This window comes from Haliotis cracherodii, unplaced genomic scaffold (genome assembly GCF_022045235.1).
Source record: "Haliotis cracherodii isolate W230 unplaced genomic scaffold, xgHalCrac1.p SCAF_27, whole genome shotgun sequence".
Classification (NCBI taxonomy): domain Eukaryota; kingdom Metazoa; phylum Mollusca; class Gastropoda; order Lepetellida; family Haliotidae; genus Haliotis; species Haliotis cracherodii.
In genome coordinates, this window is record NW_027266283.1 from 803592 (window position 1) to 828209 (window position 24618).

The following is a 24618-nucleotide window of genomic DNA, read 5'->3' on the forward strand; positions in this document are numbered from 1 at the left end:
TCAGATGGGTCAGTTTTTTTCTTAGGATCAGATGGTTCAGTTGTCACTGGATCAGATGGTTCAGTTGTCATAGGATCAGATGGTTCAGCTGTCTCAGGATCGGATGGTTTAGTTGTCTCAGGATCAGATGGGACAGTTGTCACTGGATCAGGTGGTCCAGTTGTCTCAGGATCAGATGGTTCAGTTAACTCAGGATCAGATGGTTCAGTTGTCTCAGGATCAGATGGTTCAGTTGTCACTGGATCATATGGGTCAGTTGTCTCAGGATCAGAAGGTTCAGTTGTCATAGGATCAGATGGTTCAGTTGTCACAGGACCAGAAGGTTCAGATATCTCAGGACCAGTATGTTTAGCTGTCACAGGATCAGATGGTTCAGATGGCACAGAATCAGATGGTTCAGTTGTCACAGGATCAGATGGTTCAGTTGTCTCAGGATCAGATGGTTCAGTTGTCACTGGATCAGATGGATCACTTGTCACTGGGTCAGGTTGCTCAGTTGTCTCAGGATCAGATGGGTCAGTTGTCTCAGGATCAAATGGGATAGTTGTCACTGGTTCAGATGGTTCGGTTGCCATAGGATCAGATGGTTCAGCTGTCTCAGGATCGGATGGTTCAGTTGTCTCAGGATCAGATGGGTCAGTTGTCACAGGATCAGATGGGTCAGTTTTCTCAGGATCAGATGGTTCAGTTGTCACTATATCAGATGGTTCAGTTGTCTCAGGATCAGATGGGATAGTTGTCACTGGTTCAGATGGTTCGGTTACCATAGGATCAGATGGTTCAGCTGTCTCAGGATCGGATGGTTTAGTTGTCTCAGGATCAGATGGGACAGTTGTCACTGGATCAGATGGTTCAGTTAACTCAGGATCAGAAGGTTCAGTTGTCATAGGATCAGATCGATCACTTGTCACTGGATCAGGTTGTTCAGTTGTCTTAGGATCAGATGGGTCAGTTGTCTCAGGATTAGATGGTTCAGCTGTCTCAGGATCGGATGGTTCAGTTGTCACTGGATCAGATGGATCACTTGTCACCGGATCAGGTTGTTCAGTTTTCTCAGGATCAGATGGGTCAGTTGTCTCAGGATCAGATGGGATAGTTGTCACAGGTTCAGATGGTTCGGTTGCCATAGGATCAGATGGTTCAGCTGTCTCGGGATCGGATGGTTCAGTTGTCTCAGGATCAGATGGTTCAGTTGTCTCAGGATCAGATGGTTAAGTTGTCACAGGATCAGATGGTTCAGTTTTCTCAGTATCAGAAGGTTAAGTTGTCACAGGATCAGATGGGTCAGTTTTTTTCTTAGGATCAGATGGTTCAGTTGTCACTGGATCAGATGGTTCAGTTGTCATAGGATCAGATGGTTCAGCTGTCTCAGGATCGGATGGTTTAGTTGTCTCAGGATCAGATGGGACAGTTGTCACTGGATCAGGTGGTCCAGTTGTCTCAGGATCAGATGGTTCAGTTAACTCAGGATCAGATGGTTCAGTTGTCTCAGGATCAGATGGTTCAGTTGTCACTGGATCATATGGGTCAGTTGTCTCAGGATCAGAAGGTTCAGTTGTCATAGGATCAGATGGTTCAGTTGTCACAGGACCAGAAGGTTCAGATATCTCAGGACCAGTATGTTTAGCTGTCACAGGATCAGATGGTTCAGATGGCACAGAATCAGATGGTTCAGTTGTCACAGGATCAGATGGTTCAGTTGTCTCAGGATCAGATGGTTCAGTTGTCACTGGATCAGATGGATCACTTGTCACTGGGTCAGGTTGCTCAGTTGTCTCAGGATCAGATGGGTCAGTTGTCTCAGGATCAAATGGGATAGTTGTCACTGGTTCAGATGGTTCGGTTGCCATAGGATCAGATGGTTCAGCTGTCTCAGGATCGGATGGTTCAGTTGTCTCAGGATCAGATGGGTCAGTTGTCACAGGATCAGATGGGTCAGTTTTCTCAGGATCAGATGGTTCAGTTGTCACTATATCAGATGGTTCAGTTGTCTCAGGATCAGATGGGATAGTTGTCACTGGTTCAGATGGTTCGGTTACCATAGGATCAGATGGTTCAGCTGTCTCAGGATCGGATGGTTTAGTTGTCTCAGGATCAGATGGGACAGTTGTCACTGGATCAGATGGTTCAGTTAACTCAGGATCAGAAGATTCAGTTGTCTCAGGATCAGAAGGTTCAGTTGTCATAGGATCAGATCGATCACTTGTCACTGGATCAGGTTGTTCAGTTGTCTTAGGATCAGATGGGTCAGTTGTCTCAGGATTAGATGGTTCAGCTGTCTCAGGATCGGATGGTTCAGTTGTCACTGGATCAGATGGATCACTTGTCACTGGATCAGGTTGTTCAGTTTTCTCAGGATCAGATGGGTCAGTTGTCTCAGGATCAGATGGGATAGTTGTCACAGGTTCAGATGGTTCGGTTGCCATAGGATCAGATGGTTCAGCTGTCTCGGGATCGGATGGTTCAGTTGTCTCAGGATCAGATGGTTCAGTTGTCTCAGGATCAGATGGTTAAGTTGTCACAGGATCAGATGGTTCAGTTTTCTCAGTATCAGAAGGTTAAGTTGTCACAGGATCAGATGGGTCAGTTTTTTTCTTAGGATCAGATGGTTCAGTTGTCACTGGATCATATGGATCACTTGTCACTGGATCAGGTTGTTCTGTTGTCTCAGGATCAGAAGGGTCAGTTGTCTCAGGATCAGATGGGATAGTTGTCACTGGTTCAGATGGTTCGGTTGCCATAGAATCAGATGGTTCAGCCGTCTCAGGATCGGATGGTTCAGTTGTCTCAGGATCAGATGGGTCAGTTGTCTCAGGATCAGATGGGATAGTTGTCACTGGTTCAGATGGTTCGGTTGCCATAGGATCAGATGGTTCAGCTGTCTCGGGATCGGATGGTTCAGTTGTCTCAGGATCAGATGGGTCAGTTGTCTCAGGATCAGATGGTTAAGTTGTCTCAGGATCTGATGGTTCAGTTTTCTCAGGATCAGAAGGTTAAGTTGTCACAGGATCAGATGGGTCAGTTTTTTTCTTAGGATCAGATGGTTCAGTTGTCACTGGATCAGATGGTTCAGTTGTCACTGGATCAGATGGATCACTTGTCACTGGATCAGGTTGTTCAGTTGTATGAGGATCAGAAGGGTCAGTTGTCTCAGGATCAGATGGGATAGTTGTCACTGGTTCAGATGGTTCGGTTGCCATAGAATCAGATGGTTCAGCTGTCTCAGGATTAGATGGTTCAGTTGTCTCAGGATCAGATGGGTCAGGTGTGTCAGGATCAGATGGGTTAGTTTTCTCAGGATCAGATGGTTCAGTTGTCACTGTATCAGATGGTTCAGTTGCCATAGGATCATATGGTTCAGCTGTCTTAGGATCGGATGGTCCAGTTGTCTCAGGATCAGATGGTTCAGTTCACTCAGGATCAGAAGATTCAGTTGTCTCAGGATCAGAATGTTCATCTGTCACAGAATCAGATGGTTCAGTTGTCACAGGATCAGATGGTTCAGTTGTCTCAGGATCAGATGGTTCAGTTGTCACTGGATCAGATGGTTCCGTTGTCTCAGGATCAGATGGTTCAGTTGTCACTGGATCAGATGGATCACTTGTCACTGGATCAGGTTGTTCTGTTGTCTCAGGATCAGAAGGGTCAGTTGTCTCAGGATCAGATGGGACAGTTGTCACTGGATCAGATGGTTTAGCTGTCTCAGGATCAGATGGTCTGGTTGTCACAGGATCAGATGGGTCAGTTTTCTCAGGATCAGATGGTTCAGTTGTCACTGTATCAGATGGTTCAGTTGCCATAGGATCATATGGTTCAGCTGTCTTAGGATCGGATGGTCCAGTTGTCTCAGGATCAGATGGTTCAGTTCACTCAGGATCAGAAGATTCAGTTGTCTCAGGATCAGAATGTTCATCTGTCACAGAATCAGATGGTTCAGTTGTCACAGGATCAGATGGTTCAGTTGTCTCAGGATCAGAAGGTTCAGTTGTTACTGGATAAGATGGTTTAGTTGTCTCAGGATTAGATGGTTCAGATGTCCGGGATGGAATGATTCACCTGCCTCAGGATCAGATGGCTAATATCTATCAAAACAGATTCCACTTTTCGTAAAGGGCAAAATATCTGTACAACATTTGTGAATGGACCACTGAAAACAATATAGAAAGGTCAGTGTCCACATACTTGGGCTAGTGCAATTATTGTACCATTACATATAAAGGGTAGTGTAACTTCAAGAGGAAGTAGAAATGACAGAACCCCCAAGAAAATTTTAAAACATCATTTATTACAAAGACAAAAGATATTTACATAAATATCTACAAACTACTCCTACTAATGCTACCTTACTCTACCAGTAAACTGTAACACTGTCCCACAACCACTTCTTCTACTACAACACAACAACTAAGCTTATGTCCACTACGATTAATACTACTACCACTACTACTTGTCTTCACATACAAATGTTGGTACAACAGCCATCGTTGTGCTATACCACAGCAAATCAAATACAATTACATATACACACAATGCAATCAGGTATAAAACATATCACACCTTATTTCACATCACAATCATATAGTGATAACAGACATGTGTAAAGGCATAGTTGCTCATGATGTTAATCACTGGATCGTCTGGTCCAGACTCGATTATTTACAGACCGCCCTCATATAGCTGGATTACCTCTGAGTGCTGCATTAAATACTCTGAATACTACATTCACTCAATACACTCTGTTACTACTTTGAAGGCAACATCTACACTGACCACAGCAACCGTGTAGTAGGTGATGCCTGCCTCCCTTCTGACGTTCTCCCAGCTACACATCTAGGTGCGTAACAAGTTGTCCCCAGGGTAGGAAGGAATGTCCTGCCTGTATGACATCTACACTGACCACAGCAACCTTGTGGTAGGTCATGCCTGCCTCCCTTCTCACGTTCTCCCAGCTACACATCTACGTGCGTACCAAGTTGTCCCCAGGGTAGGAAGGAATGTCCTGCCTGTGTGACATCTACACTGACAACAGCAACCTTGTGGTAGGTCATGCCTGCCTCCCTTCAGACGTTCCCCCAGCTACGTTCTTTCAGCTACACATCTCGTTGTCACTGGATCAGATGGTTCAGATGTTATCTGCGTTGTCCAACAACATCTATGGGGAACAACGCACGAGACACTTCCTTAAAAAAATAACGTTGTCCAATTTATGATGCGAGCGTATGTTCGAATGTGCAGAAATGACGTCATGATAGAACGATGGCTTAATCGTGAAATACACCATGCTTCGTTCTTTGTGATTTAGGGTAATATCGCCAATATCTGCAATTCACCTATGCCACATTGCGCAATGTTTATATAAATTGATGTTATGGGAAACATTGTAAACAACATAAGTATTGGATTGTAGAATGTGCTAAAACCACTTCAGCATATTCAAGCTATAAATTACTATTTTCTGATTGTGCTAAACATAATATAACAGTTATTTATCTATTGGCGGTCATAGTTCAGGAAAAGAGAAAATAAGGCCTGACTTGAAGTTTGTGTTTGTTGTACAAAAACATGCTACTTCATTCAAGGATAAACCCAGCTACAAAATAAGTTATACTTGGATATCCGTTACAAAATCATGTGAAGATGTATATAAGTGAGATACAAGATATTTGTTCTTTGACAAGAAATCAGACACACACAGACTAGTACTATATATGTCACGATTTGTTCTTCCCTGTCAGACACAGCTGCTGTCCTGTGTTGCTGCCATGAGGTCAAACACTTGGTCATGGTCATTTCTGTCGCCGATGTTCACCACATTCAATGCTTGGACATGCTTCACCATGTCTGCATCTCCCCCAAGACAGGCCACATGAAGAATGGTGTCTCCGTGATCGTCCACTAATAATACATCAGCTCCTTCTCTCACAAGTAAGTCAAACACTTGTCTGTGTCCCTTCTCTGCTGCCATCATCACGGGTGTCCTCTCGCACTGCCCCCTACCGTTCATGTCTGCAGCCTTCTGTGAGAGGACATATTTCACTATGTCCACATTTCCTTCAAGACAGGCCACATGGAGGATGTTGTTTCTGTTATCATCAACTAATGATACATCAGCTCCTTCTCTCACAAGTAAGTCAAATACTTTTCTGTGTCCCTTCTCTGCTGCCACCATCAGGGGTGTCCACCCTTGCTGCCCCCTACTGTTGATGTCTGCAAACTTCTGTGAGAGGACATACTTCACTATGTCCACATGTCCTCCAAGACAGGCCACATGGAGGATGTTGTTTCTGTTATCATCCACTAATGATACATCAGCTCCTTCTCTCACAAGGAAGTCAAGCACTTGTCTGTTTCCTTTCTCTGCTGCCACCATCATGGGTGTCCACCCGTACTGCCCCCTACTGTTGATGTCTGCAACCTTCTGTGAGAGGACATACATAACTATGCCCACATGTCCTCCAAGACAGGCCATATGGAGGATGATGTTTCTATCAACACCAACTAATGATACATCAGCTCCTTCTCTCACAAGTAAGTAAAAAACTTGTCTGTTTCCCTTCTCTGCTGCCACCATCATGGGTGTCCGCCCGTACTGACCCCTACTGTTGATGTCTGCAACCTTCTGTGAGAGGACATACTTCACTATGTCCACATGTCCTCCAAGACAGGCAATATGGAGGATGTTGTTTCCATCAACACCAACTAATGATACATCAGCTCCTTCTCTCACAAGTAAGTCAAAAACGTATCTGTTTCCCTTCTCTGCTGCCACCATCATGGGTGTCCGCCCGTACTGACCCCTACTGTTGATGTCTGCAACCGTCTGTGAGAGGACATACTTCACTATGTCCACATGTCCTCCAAGACAGGCCACATGGAGGATGTTGTTTCTGTTATCATCCACTAATGATACATCAGCTCCTTCTCTCACAAGTAAGTCAAACACTTGTCTGTGTCCCTTCTCTGCTGCCACCATCAGGGGTATCCACCCTTGCTGCCCCCTACTGTTGATGTCTGCAACCTTCTGTGAGAGAACATACATAACTATGCCCACATGTCCTCCAAGACAGGCCACATGGAGGATGTTGTTTCTGTTATCATCCACTAATGATACATCAGCTCCTTCTCTCACAAGTAAGTCAAACACTTGTCTGTTTCCTTTCTCTGCTGCCACCATCATGGGTGTCCACCCGTACTGCCCCCTACTGTTGATGTCTGCAAACTTCTGTGAGAGGACATACTTCACTGTGTCCACATGTCCTCCAAGACAGGCCACATGGAGGATGTTGTTTCTGTTATCATCCACTAATGATACATCAGCTCCTTCTCTCACAAGTAAGTCAAACACTTGTCTGTTTCCTTTCTCTGCTGCCACCATCATGGGTGTCCACCCGTACTGCCCCCTACTGTTGATGTCTGCAACCGTCTGTGAGAGGACATACTTCACTATGTCCACTTGTCCTCCAAGACAGGCCATATGGAGGATGTTGTTTCTGTTATCATCCACTAATGATACATCAGCTCCTTGTGTCACAAAAAGGTCAAACACCTGTCTGTTTCCCTTCTCTGCTGCCACCATCAGGGGTGTCCTCATGTACTTCCCCCTACCGTTGATGTCTGCAACCTTCTGTGAGAGGACATACTTCACCATTTCCACATGTCCTCCAAGACAGGCCACATGAAGGATGGTGTCTCCGTCATCATCCACTAATGATACATCAGCTCCTTCTCTCACAAGTAAGTCAAACACTTGTCTGTGTCCCTTCTCTGCTGCCACCATCAGGGGTGACCTCCCGTACATTCCGCTACTGTTGATGTCTGCAACCTTCTGTGAGAGGACACACTTCACTATGTCCACATGTCCTCCAAGACAGGCCACATGGAGGATGTTGTTTTTGTTATCATCCACTAATGATACATCAGCTCCTTCTCTCACAAGTAAGTCAAACACTTGTCTGTTTCCTTTCTCTGCTGCCACCATCATGGGTGTCCACCCGTACTGCCCCCTACTGTTGATGTCTGCAACCGTCTGTGAGAGGACATACTTCACTATGTCCACTTGTCCTCCAAGACAGGCCACATGGAGGATGTTGTTTTTGTTATCATCCACTAATGATACATCAGCTCCTTCTCTCACAAGTAAGTCAAACACTTGTCTGTTTCCTTTCTCTGCTGCCACCATCATGGGTGTCCACCCGTACTGCCCCCTACTGTTGATGTCTGCAACCGTCTGTGAGAGGACATACTTCACCATTTCCACATGTCCTCCAAGACAGGCCACATGAAGGATGGTGTCTCCGTCATCATCCACAAATGATACATCAGCTCCTTCTCTCACAAGTAAGTCAAACACTTGTCTGTTTCCTTTCTCTGCTGCCACCATCATGGGTGTCAGTCCGTATTTCCCCCTACTGTTGATGTCTGCAACCTTCTGTGAGAGGACATACTTCACTATGTCCACTTGTCCTCCAAGACAGGCCATATGGAGGATGTTGTTTCTGTTATCATCCACTAATGATACATCAGCTCCTTGTGTCACAAAAAGGTCAAACACCTGTCTGTTTCCCTTCTCTGCTGCCACCATCAGGGGTGTCCTCATGTACTTCCCCCTACCGTTGATGTCTGCAACCTTCTGTGAGAGGACATACTTCACCATTTCCACATGTCCTCCAAGACAGGCCACATGAAGGATGGTGTCTCCGTCATCATCCACTAATGATACATCAGCTCCTTCTCTCACAAGTAAGTCAAACACTTGTCTGTGTCCCTTCTCTGCTGCCACCATCAGGGGTGACCTCCCGTACTTTCCCCTACTGTTGATGTCTGCAACCTTCTGTGAGAGGACATACTTCACTATGTCCACATGTCCTCCAAGACAGGCCACATGGAGGATGTTGTTTTTGTTATCATCCACTAATGATACATCATCTCCTTCTCTCACAAGTAAGTCAAACACTTGTCTGTTTCCTTTCTCTGCTGCCACCATCATGGGTGTCCACCCGTACTGCCCCCTACTGTTGATGTCTGCAACCGTCTGTGAGAGGACATACTTCACTATGTCCACATGTCCTCCAAGACAGGCCACATGGAGGATGTTGTTTTTGTTATCATCCACTAATGATACATCAGCTCCTTCTCTCACAAGTAAGTCAAACACTTGTCTGTTTCCTTTCTCTGCTGCCACCATCATGGGTGTCCACCCGTACTGCCCCCTACCGTTGATGTCTGCAACCGTCTGTGAGAGGACATACTTCACCATTTCCACATGTCCTCCAAGACAGGCCACATGAAGGATGGTGTCTCCGTCATCATCCACAAATGATACATCAGCTCCTTCTCTCACAAGAAAGTCAAACACTTGTCTGTTTCCTTTCTCTGCTGCCACCATCATGGGTGTCCACCCGTACTGCCCCCTACTGTTGATGTCTGCAACCGTCTGTGAGAGGACATACTTCACCATTTCCACATGTCCTCCAAGACAGGCCACATGAAGGATGGTGTCTCCGTCATCATCCACAAATGATACATCAGCTCCTTCTCTCACAAGTAAGTCAAACACTTGTCTGTGTCCCTTCTCTGCTGCCACCATCAGGGGTGTCAGTCCGTATTTCCCCCTACTGTTGATGTCTGCAACCTTCTGTGAGAGGACATACTTCACTATGTCCACTTGTCCTCCAAGACAGGCCATATGGAGGATGTTGTTTCTGTTATCATCCACTAATGATACATCAGCTCCTTGTGTCACAAAAAGGTCAAACACCTGTCTGTTTCCCTTCTCTGCTGCCACCATCAGGGGTGTCCTCATGTACTTCCCCCTACTGTTGATGTCTGCAACCTTCTGTGAGAGGACATACTTCACCATTTCCACATGTCCTCCAAGACAGGCCACATGAAGGATGGTGTCTCCGTCATCATCCACTAATGATACATCAGCTCCTTCTCTCACAAGTAAGTCAAACACTTGTCTGTGTCCCTTCTCTGCTGCTACCATCAGGGGTGACCTCCCGTACTTTCCCCTACTGTTGATGTCTGCAACCTTCTGTGAGAGGACATACTTCACTATGTCCACATGTCCTCCAAGACAGGCAACATGAAGGATGGTGTTGCCGTCATCATCAATCACGTGTGTCCTCCCGTACTTCACTCTACTGTTAACGTCTACCAGACACTTAGATAAGATGCGTCTAAGCCGGTCCAGGTCTCCCTTCTTGCAGGCAAAATAGAGGTCTGTATCAGCATGTAGGTGGTTCTGTGTCACTAAAAGAAAAGGATTAATTTTGTCACAACAGGGAATAACATCAAAGCCAGATACGAATAATCTATATACTGACTATACGGTATTACCCAACCATAAACACTAAGCTCCATGTGCAAAATCAGTGCCCTTTGCCCTCTTTCACGTCTCCCTGTACATCAGCTGCCCACATAGTAAGAAGATCCAATGTTACCCATGAACATCTTACCTCACACATGAGATCTACTCCCAATATAGGACTTTGAACCCTGTCACCGTCAATCTAAATAGTGAAGATCAAAATCCAGACTTTGAAACGACTGAATGATCAATACTAATCTACATTAAATTCTTTATATTTGTATTTACTCAGAACGGAATTGAAGTTCCAGTGTTTGTTCAACCTTAACAAGATCAATCCCAACATCCAGCATGTTTAAGGAAATCAAGAAAAGCGATTTTGCTTCATTTGCATCATTTCTATTGAAAGACAGGTGCGGCAAATTGTAACAAACTGCGGCAGATTGTAATACCAAGTGCGGTAAATTGTAATAACATCTCGTAATCCTTCCGATTTCAAACTATATTCGTGTTACAGTGTTTGTTCGACCTTAATCAGATCAATTGCAACCTCCAGCATGTTTAAGGAAATCGCAAACAGTCATTTTGTTTCAATTCCTGTCATTCATATTGAAAGACAGGTGTGGGAAATTAAAATAACATTCCGATCCTTCCGATTTTAATTTTAATTCAAGTTCCAGTGTTTGTTCGACCGTAACCAGATCAATTCCAACCTCCAGCATGTTTAAAAAAAATTAAAAAATGATGTTGCTTCGATTTCTATCATTTCTATTGAAAGACAGGTGCGGCAAATTGTAACAAACTGCGGCAAATTGTAATACCAAGTGCTGTAAATTGTAATAACATCCAGATAAGGGAGCCCCAGGTTCACTTTCAACATCGCATCTAAAGGCAGAACAAAATTGTGTGAATCTAAAAAGTGGCAATATTGACACATGCTTTAATCACATATTGAGTAAATAAACTCATTGTTTTGGTATAAATTTTGAAGTTTGCACGATATTAATTTATAAAAAAAATGATATATGAAATCAACATTTAATGTCATGAACAAATACATCTGACTAATTTTAATTAGTTAGAATTACTCAGAGTTAATCTCCAGAATTAGTTATGAAATGTGGTTATTTAAAATTTGCTAATATAGAGCTTGTTAACATATTCAATACTGTTTTATATATTTCAATAATTAAACGTGTGTTTAATTTCAAAATGAACTTTGAACTAATAACATCCAAAATGAGAAGTAGGATCAACAAGTCTTATATTCTCATTATGTATCTGACAGATGGGGTAAGATCGAGACTAATCAGTTTTACCACTTGGGTAACGAGCACTGGATACAATGGTAGTGATCCAGGTTCAGTCATTCGGGGTAAAAAATATGTCGCCGTTGTCTTGTCATTGTTCGTTTATGATGTCTAGTCCCATATCTTTTATTGTAAGGGTGTAACGGTTAAAACAGTTTGTGGTTGCATTCAAATTCTAGCTTTAATATACCCTGATGTCACTTTTACTGCCGGATATGCTTAAAGATCTGCAGTTCAGAATCGAGGATTTCACGAATATTGTAATTACTAAACGTTAACGCCAGAGAGTAATTAGGATTTTTTACCGATCCAATTGGCAATAGGCACTTTTGCCGCAGGGAATGTAAAGAAGCTGTTCATTTTGCGCCAACACAATTTGGACTTATTTCTTCATAATTTAAAGCAAATTTTATACATATATATTAAATAAGCGATTGACATTTTGGTCGGAGGCATATGATAGAATATATTAATCGCAAGAGACAAATTTCTTATTTTGCCCTGTAAAATACAGAGGTATATGTAGGAAAAACGCGGCAAGCTATATGTGGCTTTAGTGGTTTTTACTGAGGCGTTCGATTTAGTAAACAGAAATAAACTATGGTATGTTTATAAAATGTAGAGGAGGGTGCGTTCTTATTCCACTATTGTTCTCAACGTTTATTAATGAACTTAATCATAACCCACAAATAGAATGTGTTACATTATATTCGTACCTTGGAATGATATTTTCTAAATCTTTGTCATGGAATAAGAATGTTGCAAATGCCACGTTGCAAACAAATAAGGTTATGTGTGGTTTATTTAAGATATTGTCAGCAATTCAACCCCTGCCAAATGAGACATATTTCAAAACGTTGTAAAGAAATTGAGGTGATTCATTTATCGACATACAAGCGTTTCTTACGCGTAAAATTATCAACTCCAAGTCATATGGTTAGGGGAGAATTTGTCAGATATCCGTTATTTATTACTTGCCCGTGAAGAGATCACCCGTTTAATAAACATACAGCTTTATTACACATTGTTTAATACCAAAACGCGTGCTTATGTACTCTCGGAACACGTTTCACGAACAAATATTGAAAGCTCTCAACATCCCTTGGCGTATTCAACGACATTGTGTGTGGAGATGATAGATCACTGGGAGGAACTTATGCACACTGGATAACTCCAGCAACCTTGTTGCTAGGCTGACGTCACATGGCATTGTTTCGCCGATGGATCTCGCAACTAAATTCCACAAATTACGTCATCGGGTATTGTGACGTAATTGTAAACTTTGAGGTGCAAGGCCCGTTCCACAAGGCGATCGTACTCTAGCGCAACGATAGTCGTTAGTCTAAGTTAAATTATGTGAGTTGTGATAGCCTTAGCACTACGATAATTTTGTGGGACGAACGCCTGAATTCTAAAGGTGGACCATTGTATGATATTAAATTCATACGTTTCAACTTTTGACGTGTTTGAAGTATTATTCTGTTAAACTCAATTGGATTATGCCATGGATCGTGTAGGTGTCAGCCTATTTACACTCAACAGTATAATTCTAAAAACGTTATAAATGACAAGTAATAAATAAAATACTAAACTCGCTCTCGTGTAAAACCAATTTTGTGAAACTCGTGAATAGTTGTGGTATCTGACTCGCTTTCGCTCGTCAGATACCAGAACTATTCACTCGTTTCATAAAATTGGTACTACACGGGGGCTCGTTTAGTATTCTATATATATGATATGCTTACAAACGTGCTGTAAAATACTGGTGACGAATTGTAAATTTTGAAAACAAATGTTAGAATATGTTGTTGTTTTGGCTATATTTAGGAACATCAATCTGTCGGTATTGTTCTAACATTTCTTTCAGAATTTACAAGTCTTCCTACGAACAAAACTGGCTTGACGCCCTCCAAAACGGTTAAAAACGTATATTCATTCTTTGTAAACAACGTCATTTGGTCTTGAAATGTATCTAAATGTAATCAGTATCTCTAAATTTAGAAACTGTCTTGCAAAACTAAGATGTTGTTAACATCGGTTAAGAATTGAAACCGTACGACAATGCAAACAACCAAGATGTGAGAGAGTATGTTTACTGTCACAAATTGTATACAGAAGATAACCATTTTATCCTTGTTTGTGAACTATTACATACCAGCAAACGTCTGTGTCAATCCTTCAATAAATAAATGTTATACCCTCATGTCCAGTAAACATGAAGATATTTTAAAGAATCTAGCATTGTATGTTAGTCTGCAAAACTAAGAAGAGCTGTGATTGAACAAAATAACACTGTCTCTCTGTTGTAACAATATAACAAGATGTTAATACACTTTGCCGAAGTTTGTTGCAATTTGCTGCACCAGCCTCTCAATATGAATGACAAAAATTGAAGTAAAATCGCTATTCTTGATTTCCTTGAACATGCTGGAGGTTGGAATTGATCTTGTTAAGGTCGAACAAACACTGGAACTTCAATTCGGTTTGAAATCGGAAGGGTTAAGAGATGTTATTACAATTTACCGCACTTGGAATTACAATTTGCCGCAGTTTGTTGCAATTTGCCACACCAGCCTCTCAATATGAATGACAGAAATTTGAAGTAAAATCGCTTTTCTTGATTTCCTTAAATATGCTGGAGGTTGGAATCAATCTTGTTAAGGTCGAACAAGCACCGGAACTTCAATTCAGTTTGAAATCGGAAGGATTACAAGATGTTATTACAATTTACCGCACTTGGTATTACAATTTGGTACAATTTGCCGCACCTGTCTTACAATACGAATGATAGAAATTGAAGGAAAATCGCTTTTTTTTTATTTCCTTAAACATGCTGGATGTTGGAATTGATCTTGTTGATGTCAAACAAACAGTGTAACTCGAATTCTGTTTTGAGTAAATACAAATATTAAAGAATTTAATGTACAACAGTCGTTTCAAAGTCCGGATTTTGATTTCCAAACAGCTCAGTCGCACATTTCAAACTTCATGCAGGTTTCTTTGTATGTTTGCAAATGAATAATCTTTAATACAATTTGCCTCAGTTTTTATTACAATTTACCTCAGTGACGTTATTACAATTTACCACAGTATGTATTACAATTTACCACAGTGTAACATTTACCGCAGTGTTATTACATTTTACCGCTGTCTTTTACAATTTACCGCGTTATTACAATTTACGTTGTAACAATCACCTCCCCTATCAAGTGAAGCAAATTTATACATGATGATTTAAATGTCCATTTAGTTGTTTGTTTCCCAGCTTTACCATGAACTGGTTCAGCCACCATCTGTGTAGCATTTGACATCCGTTGCTCGCCTTCATTTCCAACACGCAAGACTGAGGTTGGGTGGAAAACGTCATCTGCAACGGAAAAAAGTAAATAGATAAGCTTCCAGTGTAGTCGGTGTTTCCCAGTTTTCATCTCACCACCATCCTAGAGATAAGCCTCCCCCCCCCCCCACCCCCCAACCCCTCATCACCCTCCGTATCACAGTAACGTTCTACATGTCATATCAAGGCATATATAATATGTCAATCCTGTCCCCTCCTCGGCATTATTAACACAAGGTCAAAGTCCAGTATCGCTCTCTCATGTATTGCCAGTTTAGTCCGATAGCTGACGTGTCCTCGCACCTCCACTAGTGTTGTGCCACTTCCACAATTAAAAATTAATAAGTTCTGTGTTATTGGTTAGAAACAAACATTTAGGTCTCCAGGGAATGGTAGGCATGCTAGTATTCTAAAGGCACACTCTGGTGCCTACGCACAGGGAGCCTCGCCATTCCACATGTGTAGTAGTTTGAGGTTCTTCTGTTGTTATATCGCTTGAATAGGGATACAAGCGGTGATGTATTAACCTCACATATTCACTAACCTGTCTGTTTTGGCGGTCTGGGATTGAAAAGCCTCTTTAGATTGTCTTTTATCTTGCCAACATGGCCTACTTTATCCTGTTGACGTCTGTGAGTTGTTGGACCCCTGCCCCAGGATGCCAGACTGCTTGTTTCACTGTGGAAGCCGCTGTCCCAAGAAGCAAGACTCAGTCCATCGAAGTGCTCCAGCTCCTCTATTCTCTACGGATGCAAACAGTGCAAAATCAGGAGTAAATATCAATGTAAGAAATGTAGAAAAGGGGGTAACATCCCTGTTGGAAAGAAGAAGCCAAACAATTATTTTTACAAAGAACACATGTAATGCAGAAGATCAAGCATATCCAGTAAAAGATGTTTTCTGTAAAACCCTAGAACTCTTTTTTCGAGTGCTTTCGAAATGAGATTACTTTTTAAAATCAAATCCTCAGGTCATACGAGAATTTCCAATGGTCGGTCCCAAATATTGTTGGAAGAATCAGCTCATCTCTATTTGATAATGAAAATAAATAATTGACCAAGAAAGGCCATTGCTCTGTAATCAGCTATCCAGGAAAATATGATCTTAAGAATATGGTATATTGATTGAGAAGAAATATGGAAATACGTTCACAAAATGGGATACTTGCATATTTTATTGCCTTATCACTCTGCTATGAACCAGGTGCCTATCATTTTGTTTCACTTTCAGATGTTTGGATTAAGTTACCATCATCTTGGTTCATAGGAACTGAAATTTATTCTTTAAAAATATTTTTTTTAAGTTTCCCTTTTTTGTTCAAAATATTTTCTTTATTTTCGTTTAAAGATTGTTATACTGATTACTATCTCGATCGTTATTTTTTCAAAACAAAAGATGCTTTATCTTTAGACTGCTTTTTTGATTTTTTTCAGTATTTATTGAAGACTGATTGATCAATTTGTTGTTTTTATTTCATGTGTACGTGTTCTGTGTTATCATAGCAAGTATAACGTTATATTACTGCCTCCATGGGATAGTGGATACGGTATCTGACTGGAGAGTGGAGGTTGATGGTCAAGACACTTGTTACCCTGCCTGGCGATTGGTATTGTCTCGACACAATAAAACCGGACACAAGTCGAGACTAGTATGAGCATCCACACACACATTCATTGACGTCGCTATGTGATTGAAATAATCTTGAACGCAGCGTTTAACCCTATTTCACCACACGTCACCTTAACATTGTATTACTGATCAACAGTTACCTTTTTCAGTTGAATATTTTCTTCCTCAAGTCTGACGAGGCTACCTGATAAACAATAGTAATTTCGTGAAACATGTAATATTCTAACATGATAAAAAGAGATTCCTGCATTTTGATTTGTCGTCCAGAAGTATAGGATATATGTTAGACCATGATCGTTCTAATTACCGCTTTACCACAACTGTAAATATGTATTCAGATTTTCGACTTCTTTCACAAACTTACCCTTTTGCCAAATTCAAATTTCTTATATCTTTAAAGTTAAAAGTTCAAGCTAAATAACTCGTAGCAGTTCCTTCATCCTACACGCCTGAAATGGGCTCCACTAAATCATTAAATGTTCCTGAATTTGTACTTTGCAAACATGGGCGTAGATGCTTTGAACAAAAGTAACAATCTCAGAAAGAAGACAATTTCTCAAAATGTTCCACAATATTTCAAATTTCAGAAACCATCAAACCTTTCCCTTTACTAACACCAACAAATCCAGGAAGGTGTTGCAGGACATTGACTTCTAAAGTACACACCCTATTATGATGTCATATAGTTCTTCAGATTGGAAGTCTAAACAGTGTGACGTACTTGAAAGGGTAGTGGTAAAGGTCAAGCCATGTTGATGTTATTAAATTTTACAATACACTCTCAAAGTGATCAACGAGTCCAAGTACGATTCCGACAATATCATGAGCATGTGTCCATGAATCGCTATCAAATAGTGATGATAGCAAGTCTATTCTGCTTTAACACTGGCCCCACAAGTTCGCTCAGGGTTAATTTCGGTATACCTTAAGGTACCTAGATGATATCTGTGGTCGACGACACCTTCAGCGCCACATGGCAACAGATGCAGCAGTTTCAGTTTGTCTGTCGGTATTGGATTATTTAACTCTGCCTATGCTGCTTCAGAGTATCTGAATCTAACGTAAATCTTTTTCATTTTTCAGCTGCCAAGATTGGATTTTCAAGTTGTAAATACTGAATCCTAATTATGAGTAGTTTGTGGTAATTCTACAGTGACAAGTATCTTCTGAACTTGTTAAGATGATTTATTATCAAAACACTTATGATGGAAACGTTCGCACCTTGAGGTATGTCTGTTGAACATCCTGCTCCGTCAAGGCTTGGTTTATTATCCTGCTCGTCACGTCCTACCTGTGATGACAAAATTCCAAACTGTTTGCATATATTTGGTATTATTTACATAACAAGTATATGGAATCAAGATGTGCTGAAGGTCCAGAGTGCGTTTCATAAATATTATTCACATTTAAAGCTTGTTCGAGCTGCAGAGTTTTTATCTGTCTATTGTCATTGCCTTACCGTGTTACTGTCATTACTGTGTCTTGCATGTGTGTCTGCTGAACCTGTAAGTAATTGTAGAGTTCAATTAACGTCATGTTGCACATCACTGATATCACTAGCAACATACAGTTGCAGCTTAACCCGCTGGATGCCGAGCTATTTTTCTGTTGCACATTTTCATGAGATGATGAAAAGGTAAACGTTGTGCGAGACGTGCGGTCGCGCGGAACCGCATCTATCTTTAACTATAAAATTAGAATATTACATTTCCTATCAGAGTGTGTACAATAATTGCCAAATATAAGATTGATCTGAAAAACAGACTGATATTTTGTTGAGCGTGAACACACAGCATTTTTCAACACTTTTATTCGTACATCGATACAAGTACTGTGCGTCGAAAAGTGTATTTGACAACTTCGTGTAGACTATAAACGAACAAATTACTGGCTAATATTTTAATGACATTGTGATAAATCAAATACATTTGTAAGGGTATTGATAACGTTACATATTCGATACAAATGGTAACTTGTTGTGAATGAGGGATATCGAGTTTTCATTATGACGTCAAAAGAAGGCAGAGAGGTATACACATGAGCGAAGAAAAGGGGGCTTTACTCCGCTGTCCTGTTGATAATTTGCTATGGATTACAACACTGCATTGTCTTTTTCAGAGTAACCAAACTGTCAATACAAACATCAACAGGAAACCTTACACTTGTAGGTATAATGACAGATCATTAAGTATGATAAAATCGTACGACATAAACATGTAAATCAGTCCTTAGATCCCCGGATACACCTCATTGTGTCTGTGATTTGACTCATGTTTACCCATTATTAATGGCGTACAAGTATCATCAAATGTACTGACGCAAGCGAACCTGTAAGGCATCACATGTACATAAATCATATATTTAAAAGATTGTTTCAAAACAAACAAATGTAATGTAATATGTGATATTTATATATTTCGGAATGTTTTGCCATCCGGCCCGTAATTCACAAACAATATATTGGTGAACGGTCCGCCTTTGTACATTCAATGCATTACTATCAATATGCATTATCAACAAATGCTATAAATTCATATCATGATGTTTTTTAATTTATTGATTTCTCACATTGAAAACATAAATATTTTGCACCTAGTTTCCATGCTTGTTGGTTATTATAAATTTTCATGATGACGTTAAAATGTATGTTCACAATGCTAAAATACTGAATCCTCAAATTATCCTTCAAACGACAGATCAACAGAAACGATAACTATATTTAAACAAACTTTGTTAAAACATAAACATAATCTTCCTTCATACAAACTATTTTCAGATCGTCTAGACTCAATATGCAAATTAAGATTTCCACAACGGAATTTACATTTCTTAAAAATCTGACTCTTAATATTGATTCGATATTGTTGTGGTTGTAACACAGATTCACGCTGTTCATAAAAACTTATTTTTATTTTCCCATATATAATACAAAGCCAATCTTTATGTGACATCTTTCAATCATTGAGCAAAACAAACTAATCGTATTTGCACCTTCCCGACACCATGATTTAACCAAACGAATCCATACCCATATTCAAACTAAATATTTCTAACAAATCCGACTCTTGTTTGCCTTCCAGCTTTATCAATTGAAAGCAACATATTTTTTTATCAAATTTTGGATTACGTATGGCATTGCGTGGACAACAATTTTATTCAGTAGGATATACAGTTTCATGTCAAACAATAGATATAACGGGTCCCTTCCTAATTGACCGAGTTCACCATCATTGCTTGAAATGCCTAAAACTCGTTTAGAAAAATATAACTGTACCCTTTAAAACACGTTACACATTGATATCCTCAAACGTCTGAGACGTAGATTACAATAGGTGCGCAGAACATTGATATATTTACATTGAGTTTAAAACGCTCAATAAACCTTAAAAGACCAACTGTAGCTTTCTCAGCTTGTGATAAGTGCAGACAGGTTTTCCACCATCTTAGTGTACATGTAGGTGTGACATAGATACCAAGATTTATTATCGACGTGGTGAAGGTACATATGGTAAGATACTAAATCCGTACGTCACACGTGTGTCGTACAAGGTTGACCTCGTTTTATTCGTTTTGATTGGATAACCGTGACCTCAGTCTCACCGGAACTACTTTTTGCATTCATAACAAAAATCACGAGACTTCCTTCATTTTTACAACTAGGCAGAACGGAAGTTACCTCATGAAAGCAAGAGACACTGACACACACTTTATTAAACAAAACAAGATCGTCGTCACACGCATCAAATTCTCTTTTCATTCATATTTGTTATGCAGAGAGCTACGACAGACATTATATTATCGAGCTATATCCATATGCAATGAACGACTACCGATAGATCGAAATTTCCCTATGAGCGTGACACACCCGACTACTTTTGGGACTTTCAATATGATTTAACTAAGACGGTAATGCCCGGTGAAATGAAGTCAGTTTAAACTACCTAGTCAGATATCTAGACTTACGTTGGATGCCCCAGTTGTGCCATCAGTACCCCTATTCGAAGCGTATTTTGTGACATGTCTTCCGAAGGTGTTTGTTCATGATACACGAATGTACGATCACTCTAAGTGAACAGTTCCGATACGAATCATTCGAAAACTCCGTGGAAGTGTGCCTGACTTCTGTTTTTGTGGCCCAAACATCACAAATGTGAAAATAATGCTCCCTATGTTTTCTAGCGCAAAACGCTGTGAGTAGATGACGGTTGTCTTTTCTTATTCCGATGGTGACCTTGTCCTTCGTTCGAAGCTGTTACTGACATGTAAGCAGACTTAAGTTTGTTGATTTCAGTTAACATAAACGTCTTTGGCGATTACTCTGATTTCCCTTTTTCAAAATGGTACGGACAGGATATAAATTCAGCTGATAGATGAAGGAAACCGAACCATTTTGACTGCACAGCCGGAACCCGTCGGTGCGGAGGACCGAGTGTTAATCCGAGATTCAAAACACAGCGCTAATTGACTTTTAAAGTTTTCTGGTAGTTGTCATGCATACCAACAACAATGCTCTTGAATTACCATAAGTTCAAATACATTCTTAAAAAAAAATCTTGAGCGTTGATGCTGTCATTTTTGCACACACAACAACAGAAACATGTTGTGAATGCGTATGCATAGAAATGTTAACAATGCCCATATTTGGGCATATACATGTATCAATAATCATGAGCAACCAGATTTGCAACCGGTTTTAGTTTGATCTGTCAACGAACGAAAGTCTTTTTTATGTATTTACACTTAAATGCACATTTGACTTCGGTAATAAATGAAACACCACACTCATTCTCTTCAGATACCAGTTTTACGAAACTAGTGAACTTTCGATGGTATCAGACCGAGCGAAAGACACTCGTTTCGAAATAATGGTATCTAAAGAGAATGAGTGTAGTATTCTCTATGTATATATTCAGATAGTGTTTCTAAGATATGTCCGTCATAGTTCCATTTTTCAGATGTTTTAAGTTGCCGAGCTCTTCTGGATATCATGATCTTAATCTTTTGTCTTTTCACTTTCATGCTATAATTATTGTAAAACGTAGTACATAACATATAAATATGTTCATGTAATATATACATGCTTTCGGCAGCATTTACCATGTCATCAGCAAATAATAAGGTGGGGAAATCTTCTGGAAGATAACCAACATATATACCAGTGCAGTCAGAATACCATATCAATATTAGACATATATATTTGTTCATTACATAGAAGTTGTTTACCTTCATTTCGTCTCAGAATAAACAATGAAAGATGCGAATAACCTCCCTTTGTGTAGAATTATCAGGAGTATCGTATGAAGCTTGTCACTGGCAGACGTGTACGTCAGCGTCAAAATACACCCACCACTCTCAATGAACTTGATTTTTCTCTTACAGATGAGTGGAACAACATGAGTGGAGTCAAGCTGACATTGATTGACTCAACACAAGCATGCCTCAAAGAATTCGTGCATGTCTGACCAACGGAAGTGTTTTTACCCGTGCTGTTGTCTGCAAAAGGCAATTTTGAATTTGACCCCCACCCCTTAAAGACTTATTGCTCCACCATCTCACCAGCTATTTGAACCCATTAGATCGCTTACTCCCCAGCAGGTATGATCAGATCATTGCCATTTGCTAATACCACATACATCAGAAGATATTTCTTGATGATACCCACTACCCCTTATTTTTTTCTCATCGTACAACAATATTTACACATGTCATCACTTCTGGTGACCGACTTTCACTCAATGGCGTCATCACTGACATTAGTACGCGGGATTTTCAGAGGAGGAATTTCGTTTATTCAGGAATCGTATCAACATAAATGTATCATGTAAGTAAGCAGAAACAATCTGGCCACCTGCGTATTGTTTTTTGCTTTTAAAGTTTGTCATTGTAACCAAGAGAACTGGTCAGAAATGCAGATAACTACCGTCGTCTTGATTTTGTGTCAGTCATGGCGTCAAGCAATTTACAAAATCTATGTAACATGTTTCTATTTTTAATTCCATAATCATAACTACGATTGCATTTCAATGCATATGAAATATGCCAATCTATGCAACTAATAGACGATGGATCTCTCGAAATAGGAGAAACACTGTAAAATCTAAATTTTGCTAGGTTTACATTTTAAACAAGTACAGATTTATTTAACGATTTTCTGGTTGTGCGTTTTGTACAATATAGTCAGCTGTTTCACCCCTTTTTAAATATTGTAATCACGGGATATTTTTAACTGTTTATTATTTTGTTGAAGAATTGTGAAAAGTATATAAAAATATATGTCATGTACACCGATGGTCGAACCTTATACGATTATATTGATAATTCCATATAAAAGTTTTGGTTTTCGCACCTTTCATTGAATAAGTCCGAGACGTCACGGTGAGAAATAAGCACATAATCATGAACAAATACATTTCCAAAATTAATAAATATATTTATTTGTTTGTTTTGAAATATTCTCTTGACTATTTGATTTATGTAAAAAGTGGTGCCTGACAGATTCGTTTCTTGTCCAGTTAAAAAACTAGTAAACGATCAACCTCTGTATTGTTGTATCCATTCAAGACATTAACATTTACATTACGTTCATCTCAGTAACATCCCAGCTGGCGCTATGTTTGCTGGTTTTGTATGTGTAACATAACGATTAATCTTGTTATACCTCCAGTTGCAGTCAAACGACGTCGAAATTTTCATCGAAAGTGACAGCGACACCGACTACAATACGTACAATTAGTGGCTAATGTCACGGGCAGATGACCACGGATGACCACGGATTAACGAGACTGATTAATAAGTGACTTCAGCAATTCGTTGCAAATAAGGCGCGTCCGTGTCGGAGTACGAGACTGTCGGATTAACGGGTCTAAATAGCACTGATTTAATCGGTTCCCATCATGTGTCGGATAATGCCGATTGTCGGATTAACAAGTGTTGGATTAACGAAACTTGACTGTATACTGTTAGGATATAACAGCCGTTCCACAAGTGAAGATTACACCACCTGTATAATGAAATACAACACTCGTTAGTGTTGTAACTACCGTCATATAGTTTCAGATATTTTCATATCGAAGAGTTCCAGGAACTTATTTCTCCGCGAAGGAATTTTTCCCAAATTAGATATGGGGATATTTGTTTCGCAAGACATATACGCATGTCAACGCATAAGGCGCAATAAGTTTTGAACAATTTTGACGTATTTGTTTCTAAATGGGGAAAAGTTTAAGGTGGAAATAACACAACTCGTGGTTATTAATAAGGAGCATATGAACTTTGTAATCCCGATGATCGCAAAAGGCTAGGCTTAAAACCGTTGATTAAGACACGATTGATATTTCCAATATTAGAAAAAAATACTTGTTTTAAATTGACAATAAGTTGACAATTGATTTCCTACCTGTATCCCTGGGGGGGCATGATTCAAAGGGTTGACAATTGATTTCCTACCTGCATCAATGGGTTGGGGGTGGGGGTGGGGTTGGGGGGGGGGCATGATTCATAGGGTTGACAATTGATTTCCTACCTGTATCCCTGGGGGGCCTGATTCATAGGGTTGACAATTAACTTCCCACCTGTATCCCTGGGGGGCATGATTCATAGGATTGACAATTGATTTCCTACCTGTATCCCTGGGGGGGCATGATTCATAGGATTGACAATTGATTTCCTACCTGTATCCCTGGGGGGCATGACTCATAGGGTTGACAAGTGATTTCCTACCTGTATCCCTGGGGGCATGATTCATAGGATTGACAATTAATTTCCTACCTGTATCCCTGGGGGGCATGATTCATAGGATTGACAATTAATTTCCTACCTGTATTTGTGTCTTCTCCAACCATGACGTATGTTATGACTTCCTGGTCAGACTGGTATGGGCTGGACCCGACTGAGGTGTCACTACTGCTGTCGGACATGGTGCTGCTTGTGTACAGCTGGTGTTGTCTAGTGAGTACAGCTGGTGGTGCTACTTGAGTACAGCTGACGGTGGTACTTGAGTACAGCTGACGGTGCTACTTGTGTACAGCTGA

General features: G+C 40.4%; 4 protein-coding genes and 1 pseudogene across 4 annotated transcripts; 2 read left to right on the forward strand and 3 right to left on the reverse strand.

Annotated features, from left to right (window-relative positions):
- Positions 1-4: 4 nt before the first annotated feature.
- On the forward strand, positions 5-2562 carry LOC139473125 (ice nucleation protein-like). Its single transcript, XM_071255643.1, is given in 3 exon segments — positions 5-8; positions 218-1210; positions 1493-2562. Coding segments are annotated over 3 exon segments (2067 nt in total).
- Positions 2563-2578: 16 nt separating this feature from the next.
- On the forward strand, positions 2579-2949 carry LOC139473126 (cathelicidin-B1-like). The gene is made up of 2 exons (XM_071255644.1): positions 2579-2582; positions 2672-2949. Exons 1-2 carry the CDS (start codon positions 2579-2581, stop codon positions 2947-2949), a joined length of 282 nt encoding a protein of 93 aa, XP_071111745.1.
- Positions 2950-2993: 44 nt separating this feature from the next.
- On the reverse strand, positions 2994-3344 carry LOC139473128 (cornifin-A-like). The gene has a single exon (XM_071255645.1). It carries the CDS (start codon positions 3342-3344, stop codon positions 2994-2996), a length of 351 nt encoding a protein of 116 aa, XP_071111746.1.
- A 66-nt stretch (positions 3345-3410) lies between these two features.
- LOC139473129 (proteoglycan 4-like) lies at positions 3411-3800 on the reverse strand. The gene has a single exon (XM_071255646.1). The coding sequence runs from the start codon at positions 3798-3800 to the stop codon at positions 3411-3413; it is 390 nt and encodes a 129-aa protein (XP_071111747.1).
- Positions 3801-5731: 1931 nt separating this feature from the next.
- LOC139473181 (serine/threonine-protein phosphatase 6 regulatory ankyrin repeat subunit B-like) lies at positions 5732-24504 on the reverse strand (annotated as a pseudogene).
- Positions 24505-24618: the final 114 nt, after the last annotated feature.